At 39.0% G+C, this 15,388-nt stretch overlaps 1 protein-coding gene across 3 annotated transcripts in view; it reads left to right on the top strand.

Moving 5' to 3' along the window:
• Positions 1-15,388, top strand: part of SLC10A7 (solute carrier family 10 member 7) — a 251,927-nt gene that overhangs the window by 207,438 nt on the left and 29,101 nt on the right. For 2 of the 3 annotated variants that reach the window (XM_082463441.1, XM_082463437.1), the window contains one exon: positions 6,474-6,547. The exons of the other annotated variant lie outside the window; for it this stretch is intronic. In XM_082463441.1, coding sequence (XP_082319567.1) covers positions 6,474-6,547 — 74 coding nt within the window. The remainder of the gene's footprint in view (positions 1-6,473; positions 6,548-15,388) is intronic. 3 annotated transcript variants of the gene reach the window in all.

Here is a 15,388-nt window from a genome sequence, read left to right as displayed (position 1 = left end):
CAATTAAGCTAAAACCAATCCAGATATCCAGAGACAAAAATCTCAACATAGAAATCAGTCTGTCTTTTTTTGTACAGCATGCCACTGACCTCTGATGGTGGAAGTTTAGCATAAACCAGGAGAGACCCAGCCTAGAAAATTCAACTTCCCTGCAACACTTGTTTACCTGGTTAATATTTCTTAGGTTTACAGACCTGACATGTTACCATTGTGTAACATGTCATTGTGTCTGGCAGGGGAGCCTCTTCTACTTTGAGTATTTAAAATACATTTGAGAGTGGTTAATCTGTGTTCTCATTTATCTGTCCACAGAAGAGCGTCAGGGTTAAAAATTCCAACTCTGGAGTCAGACAGACTCAAGTTTCAATCCTGTTTAATAACTTTATAACTTTTGTCAGTTTCCTCGTTGATAAAATGGAGATAGTAGTAGTACCTATCTCATAGGGTCATTTGGAGAATTAAATAATATGCACATAAAGCCCTCAGCATAATACCTAGTATATAGTAAGTGCTCAAGAAATGTTAGCTACTGTAAAATATTTGTTATATCACAGTAGTGTATATTATTTCAAAAACTAATTATGGAAGAGAGAGAATTAGCATTTCTAGTTTTGCAATATATTCTTTTGGACGTTTCTCTGTCACAGTTGCTGGGAATGGGGAGTTGATTCATCAAACCAAGAGTCCACTGTCCATAGTGACCTAAGCTTTCTGCAACTTTCAGAAGCTTCAAAGGTAGAAGAAAAAAAGTTGAAAAAGCTTAGAAAAATAAAGCAGTAATTGGGAGCCTTTTAAAAGTATATACAAGATAGTTTGGTAGATTGATAACTAGAGTAATAGAAACCTAGAGTGTCCCTAGAGTGACAAAAGAAACTATTAAGAAAGGAAAAGGAAGAAAACAAATATAAACATTTGCATTAGGTGCTTTAGCACTTAGTACATTTTCAACCAGATGTCTCATTCAGCCTCAGGCCACAGCCCTGGGAGGGAAGGAGGGTGACCTGGAGGGCAGGAGAGGGCGAAAGGGAGGGAAGGAGAGAAGAGGAGCATTGTTATTCCTGGGAAGTCTCCTACCCATTTCAGAGATGGGCCGACTAAGCCAGAACTCTGGGTAACTTGTTTAGTGCCACACAGCTGGTGATAGACGAGGTCTCCTAAAATGAGTAAAGACAAAAATGGGACCTAATGAAACTTAAAAGCTTCTGCACAGCAAAGGAAACTATAAACAAGACGAAAAAACAACTCTCAGAATGGGAGAAAATATTTGCAAATGAATCAACAAAGGATTAATCTCCAAAATATATAAACAGCTCACACAGCTCAATATTAAAACAAACAAACAATCAAAAAATGGGCAGAAGACCTAAATAGACATTTCTCCAAAGAAGACATATAGATAGCCAAGAGGCACATGTAAAGCTGCTCAACGTCGCTAATTATTAGAGAAATGCAAATGAAAACCACAGTGAGGTATCACCTCACACCGGTTAGAATGGGCATCATCAGAAGATCTACAAACAACAAATGCTGGAGAGGGTGTGGAGAAAAGGGAACCCTCTTGCACTGTTGGTGGGAATGTAAATTGATACAGCCACTATGGAGAACAGTATGGAGGTTCCTTAAAAAACTAGAAATAGAATTACCATATGACCCAGCAATCCCACTACTGGGCATATATCCAGAGAAAACCATAATTCAAAAAGACACATGCACACCAATGTTCATTGCAGCACTATTTACAATAGCCAGGTCATGGAAGCAACCTAAACGCCCATTGACAGATGAATGGATAAAGATGTGGTACATATATACAATGGAATATTACTCAGCCATAAAAAGGAACGAAATTGGGTCATTTGTAGAGACATGGATGGACCTAGAGACTGTCATACAGAGTGAAGTCAGAAAGAGAAAAACAAATATCGTATATTAACGCATATATATGGAATCTAGAAAAATGGTACAGATGAAACGGTTTGCAAAGCAGAAATAGAAACACAGATGTAGAGAACAAACGTATGGACACCAAGGGGGGAAAGCAGGGTGGGGGTGGGTGATAGGATGAATTGGGAGATTGGGATTGACATATATACACTAATATGTATAAAATAGATAACTAATAAGAAACTGCTGTATAAAAAAAATAAAATAAAATTTCAAAAAAAAAAAAAGATGAGAAGCCCAGGTAAAGATTTTTAAACCATGTTCTGTTAAAAAAAAAAAAAAAAACCAAAAAAACACCACACAGGTACAGAGGTTAACAAAGGAAAGTATTTCACGTGGAAGTTTCCCCCTGTAAAAACAGTGGGCTTAGACGGGACTATCTCAGAGGACCTTTTCTGCTCCACATTCTGTAATTCTGCTAGTAAAACCTTTTGACATGTTTTCCTTTGTGGGTACTCAAAGGAAGGCAAAATAAATATTATGTGGAAAACACTGAATGAAAGCTTTGCGAGAGAATAAAAAGACCAGTTGGGAAGAAAAGGAAATAAACATCTCGAGGGAAGCCAAAGTAATCAAAAGAATTATAAAAACAAGATAAAAAGAAAATCAATATTAAATAGAGATAAGGTAGAGTTCGAAAATAAATAGTAATGCGATTCCTTTCAAGAATGGGAGCAGACACAATAGAGATGATAATCACTGAAAATAATTATAGTCATTACCACTTAATATAATGTGCAGGATGCTTTGTTTTTCTGGGTGTTGTCATGACTTTTCACCATTTAACCACCCCTGAACAGAGCATGGGTGAGGGAGGGTTAGTTACTGGGATAGCTGCTCTCATCCACTAAATTGTGTGGTGATTTTGGTTATGGTTTTGAGTTTTTATAATGTTCTTCTCTGAAGGCAAACTTGTCTTCACAATTTGGGGCAGCCTCCTTATTAGCTGTGTGACTTGAGGCAACTGTGCTTCAAGATCCCTTTTCGGAAAAAACAAGACAAAAATACTGTTGCCGTATAAGGCTGTTCTATGAAGAAAGAAGAACTGGATGCAAAGTGCTTAGAAAAGTGCTCAGTAAATGTTGACTGCAAATCAACTATACTTCAATTAATATATATATATATATGATAGAAAAAAATTTTTTTAATGTTTACTGCTGTGGTTACTCACCATCCTCTTCCTCCTCCTCCTCATCTTGGATGGAAGGTTAAGTGAGCACGTGCTCTGCTGGCTTCTCCAAGATCTGTGATGTGGAACAGTCTGTTACTGTAGACATAGAGTATAAGTCAGCCCTATTTAGGTGGAATATTGTTTTTAACCTCAAACATTCCATCTTTACGTCCTGATTCTCTCTCCCCACTGAAGGGCTTTGTGTCAGTAGGACCCTAGGGCAGTGTTCCAACCCACATCAGGCCAGATACCTCCCCGTGTGGGCTTACCTTCGGTCTCCTTGCCCCGGAGCTGAGGACAAGTAGGCATATCTTGCAAACATCCTCTTTAGCCACACTGGAAACGCTGCTCCGACGTGGCAGCCAGCGCCAGATTAAATCAGAGCTTTCTTGGCCAGAGAGATCTAGACACATTAGAAATGGGTCAAGCAGAACAGCGTTCACCAAAGAAGAAGTGTATTGCCGGACTCCCTTGGAAGAAAACCAAACTGCGTAAATCCAGGTGCAGCAACAACTGGTTACAAACAAGGGCAGCCGAAGACCTCAAAGGCCTTTGCAGCGTTATTGACACCAGAGCATTGCTGGAGAAAGACCCCAGACTAGGCCAGCTGGCTCTGCCACGTGTTCCACAGTCACAGCTGGGCGTTCATTCCTGGAGACATTTTTTATTCATTGTGAATTGACCGTAGGTCATATTCCCCAATCTGCTTATGTCAAGTTTTTCTCATTTCTTAGGTTCTCAGGCCTCAGTATTCCCTCAGACTTCTCTGTAGATGACTGAAGTGCCTCATGCTTTGCAAAGAAAGTAAACTCTCTGATGTAAATTACCTTCCCTTTCTTATTCTCCACCTGAAAAATTTCTGTATTTTTCACTCACCTTGTCTTCTTTTGCTTCCAGCTCACAGACTCTCAGACTGTAGGATACTCTCCTCTCCGGCTAATCTCAGTCTCATCCTCTCAGGCCCCTTTGAGGACGTGGTCTCGTCCATTATTTCTACCTGCTGTATCATCACTTTCTGTGTATAAACAGGTTCATCTCCATGGCCCTTTTCTTCTCTTCACCAGATTTCTTGAAAACACAGCCCCCTTCACTACTGCAAATTCAGTAAACTTAAACCTCAACTCCTGGGTCTCCTGCCCAGACCCTACTGGGCTTCCTCTTCCATTCCTTATTTCCATTAATGCTTTTGATACTTCTCTCAAAGTTTCTAATTTCTCTTCAATCTCTCTTCTTCTCTCAAGGCAACAATAACAATAAAAGTGTAAACTAGCATTTTTAAACACTTGCTATGTGCCCAGCTCTTAACAGACATTGGCATTTATCCTCACGATGACCCCAAGAGGCAGACAGTATTATCCCCATTTTATATCTAAGCAAAAGGATGGTCTGGATTTAAATTCCAGTGTGTTTCCCGCACTGCCTGTGCTCTTAAGCTGTTGGGAGGGAATATTTCGTAGAAGTGACCAGTTGACAAGTTCTTTTAACTCTATCTTCGTGTCTCTTACCACCAGCTCCTGTACTCACTGTGATTCTTCAGGTCCTCATAGCTTTCTGCTCCCTGCCTGGGCTCATCAACTTCAGCCTTATACGGGGCTGTGTGACTACTCTTCTCTAAGAACGGGTCTGACCATGCCATTCTACTGTCCCATGTCCTTCAGTAGTTCCCCTTATCCTGTCTTATGGAGTCCACGCTCCTGGACGTGAGCGAGTGTCCCTGCACACAAGTCAGCCTGGAGAGTCTGTGCTTTGCCAACTGCCTCCCGCACTTGCATGCTTCCGTTCTGCTCTCCCTGACCTAAAATCCGCATCTGCGCATGTCTAAACCTGTTCTTTAAAGCCTAGCTCAATTGTAATTTCCTCCAAGAAGTTCTCTACAGGCTTCGTAATCATCCCCCACCCCCCTGCCAAGCTTGAGATCATCCTCTTGAGAGACTCTCTCTCTCTTTCTCTCTTTCTTTCTTTCTCTCTCTCTCTCTCTCTGTCTCCCTCCCTCCTTCTCTTTCAACTGAGGTGAGACACCAAAAATTCAGTTTGGAAAGATGTTATTTAAAAAAAAAAAAAAAACGGCTGCAGGTAAGACTGGTTAGGAAGCATGAGCTTACATGATTTTTCAAAGGAGAGGAGACTACAGGGCAATTGAAATATTCTCTTAACATATGTACAGAGGAGCAGGTGGTGGAGGAGAGGGTTCTGCCCCCCTCCGGTGAGTACATAACAAAGAAACAGGGTGTGGGATCTGTTGAGGGAAGCTTTTTCTCCCAGTGAAAGTTGTGGATAAGGATGAGGTTACTAAGGGAAATGGTGGGGTCTTTTTCTTTAGAGATCCCTGACAATTGGATAGATTGTTACATCTACAACTATATGTATGCAGTCGGGTTCTAGGACATTTTTCCGTTTGCTAGCTCTCTTGTCTGCGTTCAGGGCGGGAATGAACAGACTCACTGTATCTTCAAACACTGATCCTGCAGGAAGGAATAGTTTCTAACATATTAAGCATGCAATAATAATAGTTACATTTCTAACCCTTTCGGTTCCTGGTTCTCTAAATCTTTATGATCTAAAATAGGAAATCTGATTATGATATTCACCAGTACTGATCCCCATAACATTTAATGGATTTTGACTACGCAAGATTTTTTTTATCCTTAACATATTATATAACAATAAAACAATAGCAGTTAAGCTCAGGCACAGGAGCCAGACTTGATTTAAATCCTGGCTCTGTCACTTCCTAGCTATGGGGTCCTGGGCAGGTTACACAACTCCTGTGTGCCTCGGTTTTCTCATCTGTAAATAATGATATTGTATTGCCTACCTGATAGGGTTTTTGTCTTTATATGCAAAGACCTTAAGGGAATACCTGGTACGTAGTAACGGATAAAAATTGGTAATTTATTATTTTTACTAAAACATATGATGTTAAACCTTTGTTCATACGGTGTATTTCTCAAAGGTGTTGTTTGCTGCCAAAGGGATGTGTTGCCCCTTGAGGGAAGCCTTTTTGAGATACATTAACTCTTTCAAGCCACTGGGTTAAAATCAAGTGATTGCCTAGTGACTGAGCTAACTTTCCTTGCTGCGTGATTTTTATAAAGTCTTGTGCCACAAGCTGATTACATATGTGATTTTAGAAGACCTCCACCACACATTTTTAAGACTGTCTCCTTTTCATGGATAAATGACTCAGAAGTTATTCTCTAAAAAGAAATTTGGACATTTCTGTACATTTGGGTATAGAATTACTTCTGTCACCAGGACTGATCAAAGGGATGTTAGCACAAAGGTAGGTACTACGTTTGATTGAGGATGTATTAAATATGCTTTTTATTTGTAAAACACTTTTTTCTTTTGCCACTAGGAATAATTCAGGTTTCACACCAGCAGACACTGTGGCTGTCATGTTCTGTTCTACACACAAATCCCTCACATTGGGTAAGTGACCCACAGACTTAAAAACCAACTTAATATTACCCTCAGATAATTGCATCTTATGATTTTGAAATTCAAACAACTCTTCAAATTAAATGGAATGGGGGTATTTTCCACTCTGTGACCTAAAGAACAATAGCAAAGTGAGGATGGGTCATAGCTTTGAAATACCATCATTGGATTGAACCCATTTTTGAGGGCCTAAATTTAATAGTGTAGGATTTAGCTTTATTTGTAATCATGTTTTCGATTCTCATCGAAGATTTTCAATGTAGAATGTTCATGTTAAAAGTCTGGGGGTGCGTAGTTGGGGGCGGGGGGTGCAATGAGCACAAACTTGGCTTTGGAAGGCTCTAGAGTGACCCCTGGAAAATGTCACCTTATGTTTTCTGGAAGCTTGGAGCAAGGTGGAAATAATGTTATTATCTAGTTTGATATTGACGTTAGTTTGAAGTTCGTTTCAGAATGTTATTTCTATAAAGAAACACGACATAGTTATCATTAACTCAATCTGATCAGAACCTAAAATGAAATAAGTACGTATTTAATGGACAAAAATAGATCAAGAAAAGTGCTATTTTCTACTTAGCTTTATCCAGTTTAATGACATCATCCCAATAACCTGTCCAGACATCTGGAATCCATGTTTTTAGTCATTAAAAGTCGTTAAGTAATGAGAAACTTTATTGAAATATACATCATTAACAAACTCCTTGCGGTAGTAGGCACATTGTGGTAAAACTAGTTTTAAAACTTCCATTACATTTTGATGTGCGACTGGCTAAAGAGAATGACATTGCTCTAAGTCTGCTCGTGTTAAAGTTCAGTCTGTAAACTAGGAAACAGAGATTTCATAATGATTTTACTAGCCCCAAACATATTTGTCTGATAGAATTATTTTCAGTCTTGCAAAGTTTGGGAAATGATTTAGAAGTTGGACATACTCTTAAAGAAGCAATTGCTATCTAGGGGTTCAGCTTATTTGAAGAAATTATATATATATATATATATATATATATATATATATATATATATATATATATATATATATATATATATATACTGTCCCTATGTTGCATTATGACTGTTAGGTTTTCTTTATAATCATCACCAAATAGAAGTTGAAAGAGCTTTTTGGAAGCCACATTCCAGTCCTGATTTTGTGATCCTGGACAAATCACTTAAGCTCCCTGAACCTTAGCTTTCTCACTTTGTAAGCCATTTTCTTACTTTTTCTTAACTCTTAAGGCTGCTGTAAAGATTAAAGATAACATTTTGTTAAGTACCCAGCACAGGACTTGTACCTAATACAAGTCAGTACATGACAGAATGTGTTCAGTAATTGTGCTGTATGTAGATTGCTGTGGACGAAATGAGAGTGCCCACCTAGAGAGCTCGGTGTGCTGCCTGGCACATAGCACGTAACACATACCCTTAAAGCAGCAGCTGTTATTAGTTATTATTAACTGTATTGGTTATGACGGGTATTACCATTCCCAGGGTTCTGGTCCCCTGACCCCGGTCCTGCAGATGTTCATGTAACAGGTGTGGTTCAACTGTTGACCTCAAAGAAATCATCTTGCCCTTCTTCCTTCATGTGGTCGGTGTGATGTGATGCCCGGTGCTCCAGGTCTGCTGAAAAGGAAGGGGCTGTTACAAAGGTAGGGAGGCCAGAGGCGGATGCTGCCAGGCCCCTCAGAGGTCACGAGTCAGGGATCAAATGAGCCTGTGTCATTAGAGCAGATGCTGAGTCCTGGCTACACCACATATGCTTCCGCATTTCTGCAGTGGCCTTTCAGACCTGCCCCACCCCTAGGATTTGCTTTTGTCAGGACAACCAAAATGGGTTGTGTTTGTTTCTCCATGATTTTCTCCTGTGCTTGGAGCTGGCGGTGGTGAACAAAGCTCTGCCCGAGAAGCATATTGCACCGTGATCAGTATTCTTTTCTTTTCTGTAAGCAGAATACCTACCCATCCTATCCTTTTTTTTTTCTTTTCATTTTTTTAATCTCAAAGCCGTATCCTTCTGTCCTTGATGCTTTCTAATTTTCAGGCAAACAGGTGCTCTGAACGTCAATCAAAAGTAGCTGTTGTGCTAAAAATGTTTGGGTTAACTTGGACTTCTGCTTTTGCACTTTGCTTTTGCAACGTTCTCCCGTGAAATAGATACTTGGGTCCTCCAATAAGACACTAATGTGGTATCTAAGTAACCATCGTAGTGTAAATCCTTAGTTATTTCCATAACATGGTAGACCTGTGCTTTCTTGGAATTGCAAGACCTAAATACTCATCCTGACTCTTCCACTGAGACATCCCCAGGCCTCAGTTTCCGTAGCTCTTAGATTAGGGAATTTTACTTCCAGCTAGGCTATTCTATCATGCCTGGATCAGACCCGGCTTCCTGCCTGCAATCGCCTAGGTAGCATTTATAGAAATGACCTCTTTGCTGCTTCCTTATCTCAGTGAGATGGCACGAATCACTCTTGTCGCAGGACCACCCTTATTTCTACATACAGCAAAGGGGTGTTTGGGTCCTGTTGCTTGGATGGACTTGTTAAGCCCTATAAATTTAGTGTGTCGGTTTTCACAAGATCCAGTGCATGTTTCTCTCTACTGGTGACCTGACATCTCTGGTACAGAGGATATGCCTGGCAGTGACCTGAGCTACAGGCCGATAATTATCCTAATGGAACTTCTCATCTGCATAGCAATGAAAGAACATCACAGTAAGTGTGAAGAATTCATATTCCAGAAAGCAGGGGGCAAATTTCAGGTAATATCACTCAGAGTTATACTTTCTCTTACTTCTCACCAAGATGAAATACAGCAGATTAAAATGCATCTATTTGGCATGTAGAAAATGTATCTATCCCTTTTGTCATCACTGTCAAAATATTTCTTCTAGTGATTTTAAACACACACACACACACACATAACATCTCAAATAGAATACATTAAGAAAACCCTATGAAATAACATGTTTTATTATTATATCCAGTATTTGTAAGAATAAATTATTGCAGGCCCGGTGGTACCCAGGTAACTAATGAACCAGAGATGAAACCTCTGGCTTTGAGAAGGCTTCTGAATAGTCCCTTGTACATACACTTGAAATTTATTTTATTGTTCTTGCTTTTGCCCTGTCTCAATCTCTTCAATGTACTTGCCTCTACACACATGCTGAATTTGATTCATTGCTTTTATTAGTGCATTTGCCATTGATTGATTAGTTCTTCGTATTAGTACTTTTTCTACTGATTGATTGCAGATGAAGTGACTATTTGACCTTTAATTATGAGGCTTCCTATTGAAAATGACATTGAGCTATGGCTTCACATAATCCATCTGGAAAGCCTGACATGATGCCATTCCCTGGAGTTCGTTCAGGAAGAAAGAGGAGGCCTGGAGGAAGTGCAGAGCTTTCACTGTGCTCCATCTGAAACAATACTACAGGGCTTGTTTGCTGCTCTCCTGTAGTTGCACCTCAGGGTTGGAGATAATTATATTTTGTCAAGACAGCATCACTGGCTATGGGTTGCTCCAAAAGCCATGAACTCTCCCAAATTATTTTCTAGTTTGATGATGATTTTTGTATAATGATGAGAAGATATTTTACATAGCAGAGGTGGGAGAACAGCTTGCACCCTAGTTACCAATGGTTCAGTGCTCACTCAGTCAATAGAGCTCATCACAAAAGAAATTCGATCCGAGGGACCCTGTGGAATTAGTATTTTACTTTTATTTTATTTATCTTTTTCTCTTGAGTGTTCAAATCACTTTGGTATCTAGAGTTCTAATATATATAGAAAGCTTTCTCACTATTCCTAGAAAGAGAATGTTTAAGGATGTTTGAGATCCTTAAGTTGAGCATATGTTTATATTAGTTTTTCATGTTTCCAAATGGCAAAATGAAAGCGTATACTCCTAGAGCATGTCAACTGACAATTGGCAATCAATTGTAAGACCAGTTGTTTGTTTCCAAAAGCTTTTCTGAATTGAAAGAATGCTCTTTAAGTTTTAAATAGAGTGTCGTGATCAATGTGTATTAAAAGTCCACTATGGGTCTTACCATTTATAGACATTTGTGTACAAAGACCAATCAAGGCATCTGTTCCTCACACTGAACTTCATTATCAGTCTATGCTTGCAGTTACAAAGCTGAGCTGTGATAAGAAACTATGCATTAAGCAAAAAGAATATAGCTTTTTGGTAGACATAGAATTCTGGAAAGAGTGAAAGAATACGTACCTGATTCTAGTTGGGATTGAAGTTGCAGTTCTCTCACCAAAAGCTGAACAAATCACTTAACTGCTATCAGCCTCAATTTCCAAATCTGTAAAATGAGAAGATGGGCAAGATGATACTTGAGATTCCTTCCAGCTTTAAGTTCCTATGAGTCTTGTGCTCAGTGACTGATATTACCACCATTCTATAAGATAACAGTTTCCCTGCTATGTGTGAAAAGGAAAAGGGTTCTTGAAAGGAACAGCTATGTAAATAATGTTACAATATTACAAGAAAGGAAATATGACTGTTACATCTTCCTAAAGAGGCTAAAAATTGTCTTCATACTCTCCAAAGAGTTTCATAGGAGACACAAACTCTGAAAAGGATCTCGTTTTCAATTTTACTTGGAAGCTTTTCAAGAGTGCTAAAGGATTACCCTGCAGCTTGGGCTGAAAAGATCATTTAATAACATCTGGGTTACTTTCTCCAGAGGAAATGGAATTGAAATAGGAAAGTTTGCATTTCTGTTTTTCTTTTCCCCTAAAACTTCTCTGCAATTCTATTTGGCACATGAAGACTATTATCTTGATGAAACTGCCCTACAATTGGGAAGAACTTTTTTAAAGCCTTTAACCAATTAACTCGTGTTACCTAAATAACGTTGAATATTAGCAAATCAGTAATTATTATCTTATTTTTCATACAAAGAAGTGAAGCGTAGAAAAAATTCTAAAAATTTATGCCAGGGCATATAACTAACAGAGACTAGATTCCAGGTCTCCTAACTTCCAGAACTGCATTGGACGATAGGATGTGAAAGCTCTTTGAAGACCCAAAAGTGCTAGACTGATTCTGAGTATTCTAAGTGTACACTCTCAGTGTGGGTTTGAATCATTTTATTGATGGTTTAAAAAAGAAAATTACTTCTGATTACATTGCTAGTTATAAGACAGTTTAAAAATCTTCGGTATCCATAACTGTGGCCATATGTATATATTCCTTATGGCCCGTCATAAACTGGCACACAGTCCTTATATTTTCTTTATTAACAAAAGGTTATATTGTAGTTACAGTGTGTCTTGATGAGCCAGCCCTTACCTTTTGGGGGCATCAGTGTCTGCACCCTGTTCTTGCAAACTGAGGACCACAGTGCTGCTTAACAATAAATGATCAAAGTAGAAATCGAAGTCCTGGGTAAAGACGGAAAATAGAAGTTCGTCTCTGAGGCATAAGCGTAAATATATTTTTTTGTCCTGCAGTTTGCTCTTGGCGTTTCAGTTCTGTAAGGAAAGACAGTATAGGGTCCTCTACCACCTGACGGATTTTTTTTTTTTAATTGAAGTTTAGTTGATTTACAATGTTGTGTTAGTTTCAGGTGTACAGCAAAGTGATTTAATATATATACATATATCCTTTTTCAGATTCTTTTCCATTATAGGTTATTACAAGATACTCAATATAGTTCCCTGTGCTATATAGTAGATCCTTGTTGTTTATCTATTTTATGTATAGTAGTGTGTTTCTGTTAATCCCATACTCCTAATTTATCCTTTCTTCCCCCACTTCCCCTTTGGTAGCCATAAGATTGTTTTCTATGTCTGGGTGTCTGTTTCTGTTTTGTAAACAAGTTCATTTATATCATATTTTAGATTCCACAAATAAGTGATATCATATGGTATTTGTCTTTCTCTGTCTGACTTACTTCACTTAGTATGGTAATCTCTAGGTCCATCCATGTTGCTGCAAATGGCATTATTTCATTCTTTTTTATGGCTGAGTAATATTCCATTGTATGTATATATATATATATATATATATATATATATATATATATATATATATATATATATACATCTTCTTTATCCATTCATCTGGCATCTGACAGAGTCTTAAAGATGCCACTGAAATTAAAGGCCCAGTAGGATTTACCACCATAGTGAAAACAAGTTGGGTAGTGTCTGTCCTTTTGTACTGTTTTCTGATCCACATAAAGAAAGAGAGAGATGCAAGTTCTCAAACAAAGTGATACACTTATGTTTGGAGCTTTGCAGATTATTTTGGTTTGAATTTTTGATTCTGAATTTGGTGTCTGAACTTCATTACTAGCATATCCAGACTTCGTAATAAAAATTTAGGAAGTCCCCAGGTTCCGCATAAGCATCAAATAAAAGACATTAAAACCTCTTTGGGGATTCCCTAGCCTGATGCTCAGGTACCATTCTTCTTAACGATACTGCAGAAGATGTTCGCAGTGTGCAGTGTTCACCAGGACCAATGCCCTGATACTCTCACATTTCTGCTCCTTCTCCATGTTTCCTGTGCCGGGGACTGTCAGACATTTTTAACCACAACCTGTAGTTAGAAATATATTTTACAGTGTGATCCAGAAGACATTTGCATGTGTGTAAAAGTTTGACAAAACAACATTCACTCTCACTTCCCGTTATACATTCCATCTTCTAGCCAAGTGCTAGATCAAAACCCATTACATTGATTTGGCAGCTCATTAATGGGTCATGACCCAAGGTCTGAAAAATACTAGTTCACATCTTGCTTGGTGAAATTTTACCCCCTTTCTCAAATAGTTACCATATAGGCTTTGGCTACTGCTGTCCCTTTTTCACGGAACTTTAACCCAAATTTCTGATACAATGTAGGAACCAGAGCTAATTTAAGACTTGGAATAATTCTTGATTTGCAGTCAGATCACCTCCATTTAGATTTTATTAATCCAGCTTATACAACAGAGTTTCTATATCTTTTGTTGATTTATTTTTTAAATTGTTTCTCTATTCAACATGTTTTCAATTAGTAATAATAATAATAACAATGGAGATTAATTGGGTACTTAATAGACTACATGCTTGTTACAAGAAGTAATTCACTTGAAAATATTTTATGCTGATGGTTAGTGTAGACTTCGGTGCCCTGGAGAGCCCACTACTCTCATGGAAAATTCTCACTGGAGTGTTCAGCTATTATTTTATCAAAAAGAAAGTACTCCAGAGGCAGCTACAACAGATGCTTTTGTTATCTATATCTCTATCAACCAGAGACTTTACTAATTAGCATAATGAATTCAGAAATAGGTTTTTATTGATGAAATTACTGACTTGTTGCCTTGCATGATAAATGTAATAAACGGACCCTCACTGATATGTAGCCTGCCTTAAAACTTTAGAGACACACTTCCCACTTGCTAGAAGAATCTAGCAAATCCCTTATCCTGAATGTGAAATCCCCAGGGCTGTGCTGAAGGCCTGATCCCTACCAGTTCGTGCTCAGCCTCTGTCCGTAGGCCCTGTAGTCGCCTGAGGCTGACCGTAAGGGTTACTGAATCCTGCTTTGAGAGACCCTCTCATGCAAGGTGCTAGTGACAGCACTGGAAAGGTCAGAGCTGGGACTTTAGTTGACACTTTTACTGCTAATATGTGTTAACCTAAAAATACCTGTACCTGTGGCAGCTTGCTTTCATTCAAAGCTGCTGGCAAGGTGGTGGGAGTGGGGAGTACAGGTAATTTTCACCTACCCTTCAAATGTCTTCAGCCGCTGTACTCTATCTGCTGGAAGAATCTGGAGCTTATGCATGACCAGCCTGGTGCAGGTCACGTTCCAACAGTCCTTTCCATGCACCAGCTCACATCACTACCACAGTCACCACCCCCCCCAAGGGAGGTGAGGTCCAGAGTGATAAACAACTTGCCCAGGTCACATGACCCCAAGTGGCAAAGCCAGAAGTCAAGCCAGGTCTGACTCTTAGCCACTGTGCCGAGCTGTAATGAGAGTTCTGGGGAAGGTCCTATGCTGTGAAACCCAGGCTCCTGTATCAGCCCTTGGTTGCTAACATGAGAAGTCTAGGCTAGATGATCTCTGGGATCCTTCTAGTTCTAACATTCAATAATTTTCTGATTTTGAAAGACTTAAGAGTTAGCTTTAGAATCTTGAGTCATTCAGAGGGACAGCATAAGATCAGCATTTCTCAAAGGGTGGCCCTTAAAAATATAGCAAATTGCTTCCAAAAAAAAAAACATTACGGAGCCTCATCTGAGGACTACTGATTCAGAATTTTTAAGAATAAGACCCTGGAGCCTGATTGTAACACATCGCAAAAAAAGGGTATTATGCACACAAAAGTGTAAGAGCCACCATATTACATACATCCGTAATCACCTCTCAGCTTCCAGAGAAACTAGCTCACCCACCCAGGTTCTTAGGTGAGCATTTGACCTAGCAGAGCATTCGGTCAAACTTTGTGTAGGTGCTTAGTGATGATAGTGGGATCCAGTTTGCACCAACCAAGGTTGTTGATTTTCTGTTTTTTTGTGTTTTTTTTAACTTTAGCCTGGCCATGGTGTGCCCTACATTCAGATACTTTTTTATCTCATCATTAGCCAAAATGAGATGCTTAGGACATAGAGGCTTATGACACACCACTAAGTGCTCTAAAAAGATAAACAACAAACATTTTTTTTAAAGAGTCAGTAGACCTGGACCCTGATTTCTAGGAATCACTCACTTCATTCCATGGCCTCATGGTCATCTCTAGGAAGGATAAAAACCTGTACTGATTTTTCTAATCTGTAGCTGGGGTTCCCATATTTCTGCCTTCAGATGTTC

The sequence above is a fragment of the Balaenoptera physalus genome (genome assembly GCF_965194825.1).
Source record: "Balaenoptera physalus genome assembly, chromosome: 5".
Taxonomy (NCBI): Eukaryota; Metazoa; Chordata; class Mammalia; order Artiodactyla; family Balaenopteridae; genus Balaenoptera; species Balaenoptera physalus.
Note: the sequence above shows the minus strand (reverse complement) of the source record. Positions and strands in the feature narration are given on the sequence as shown.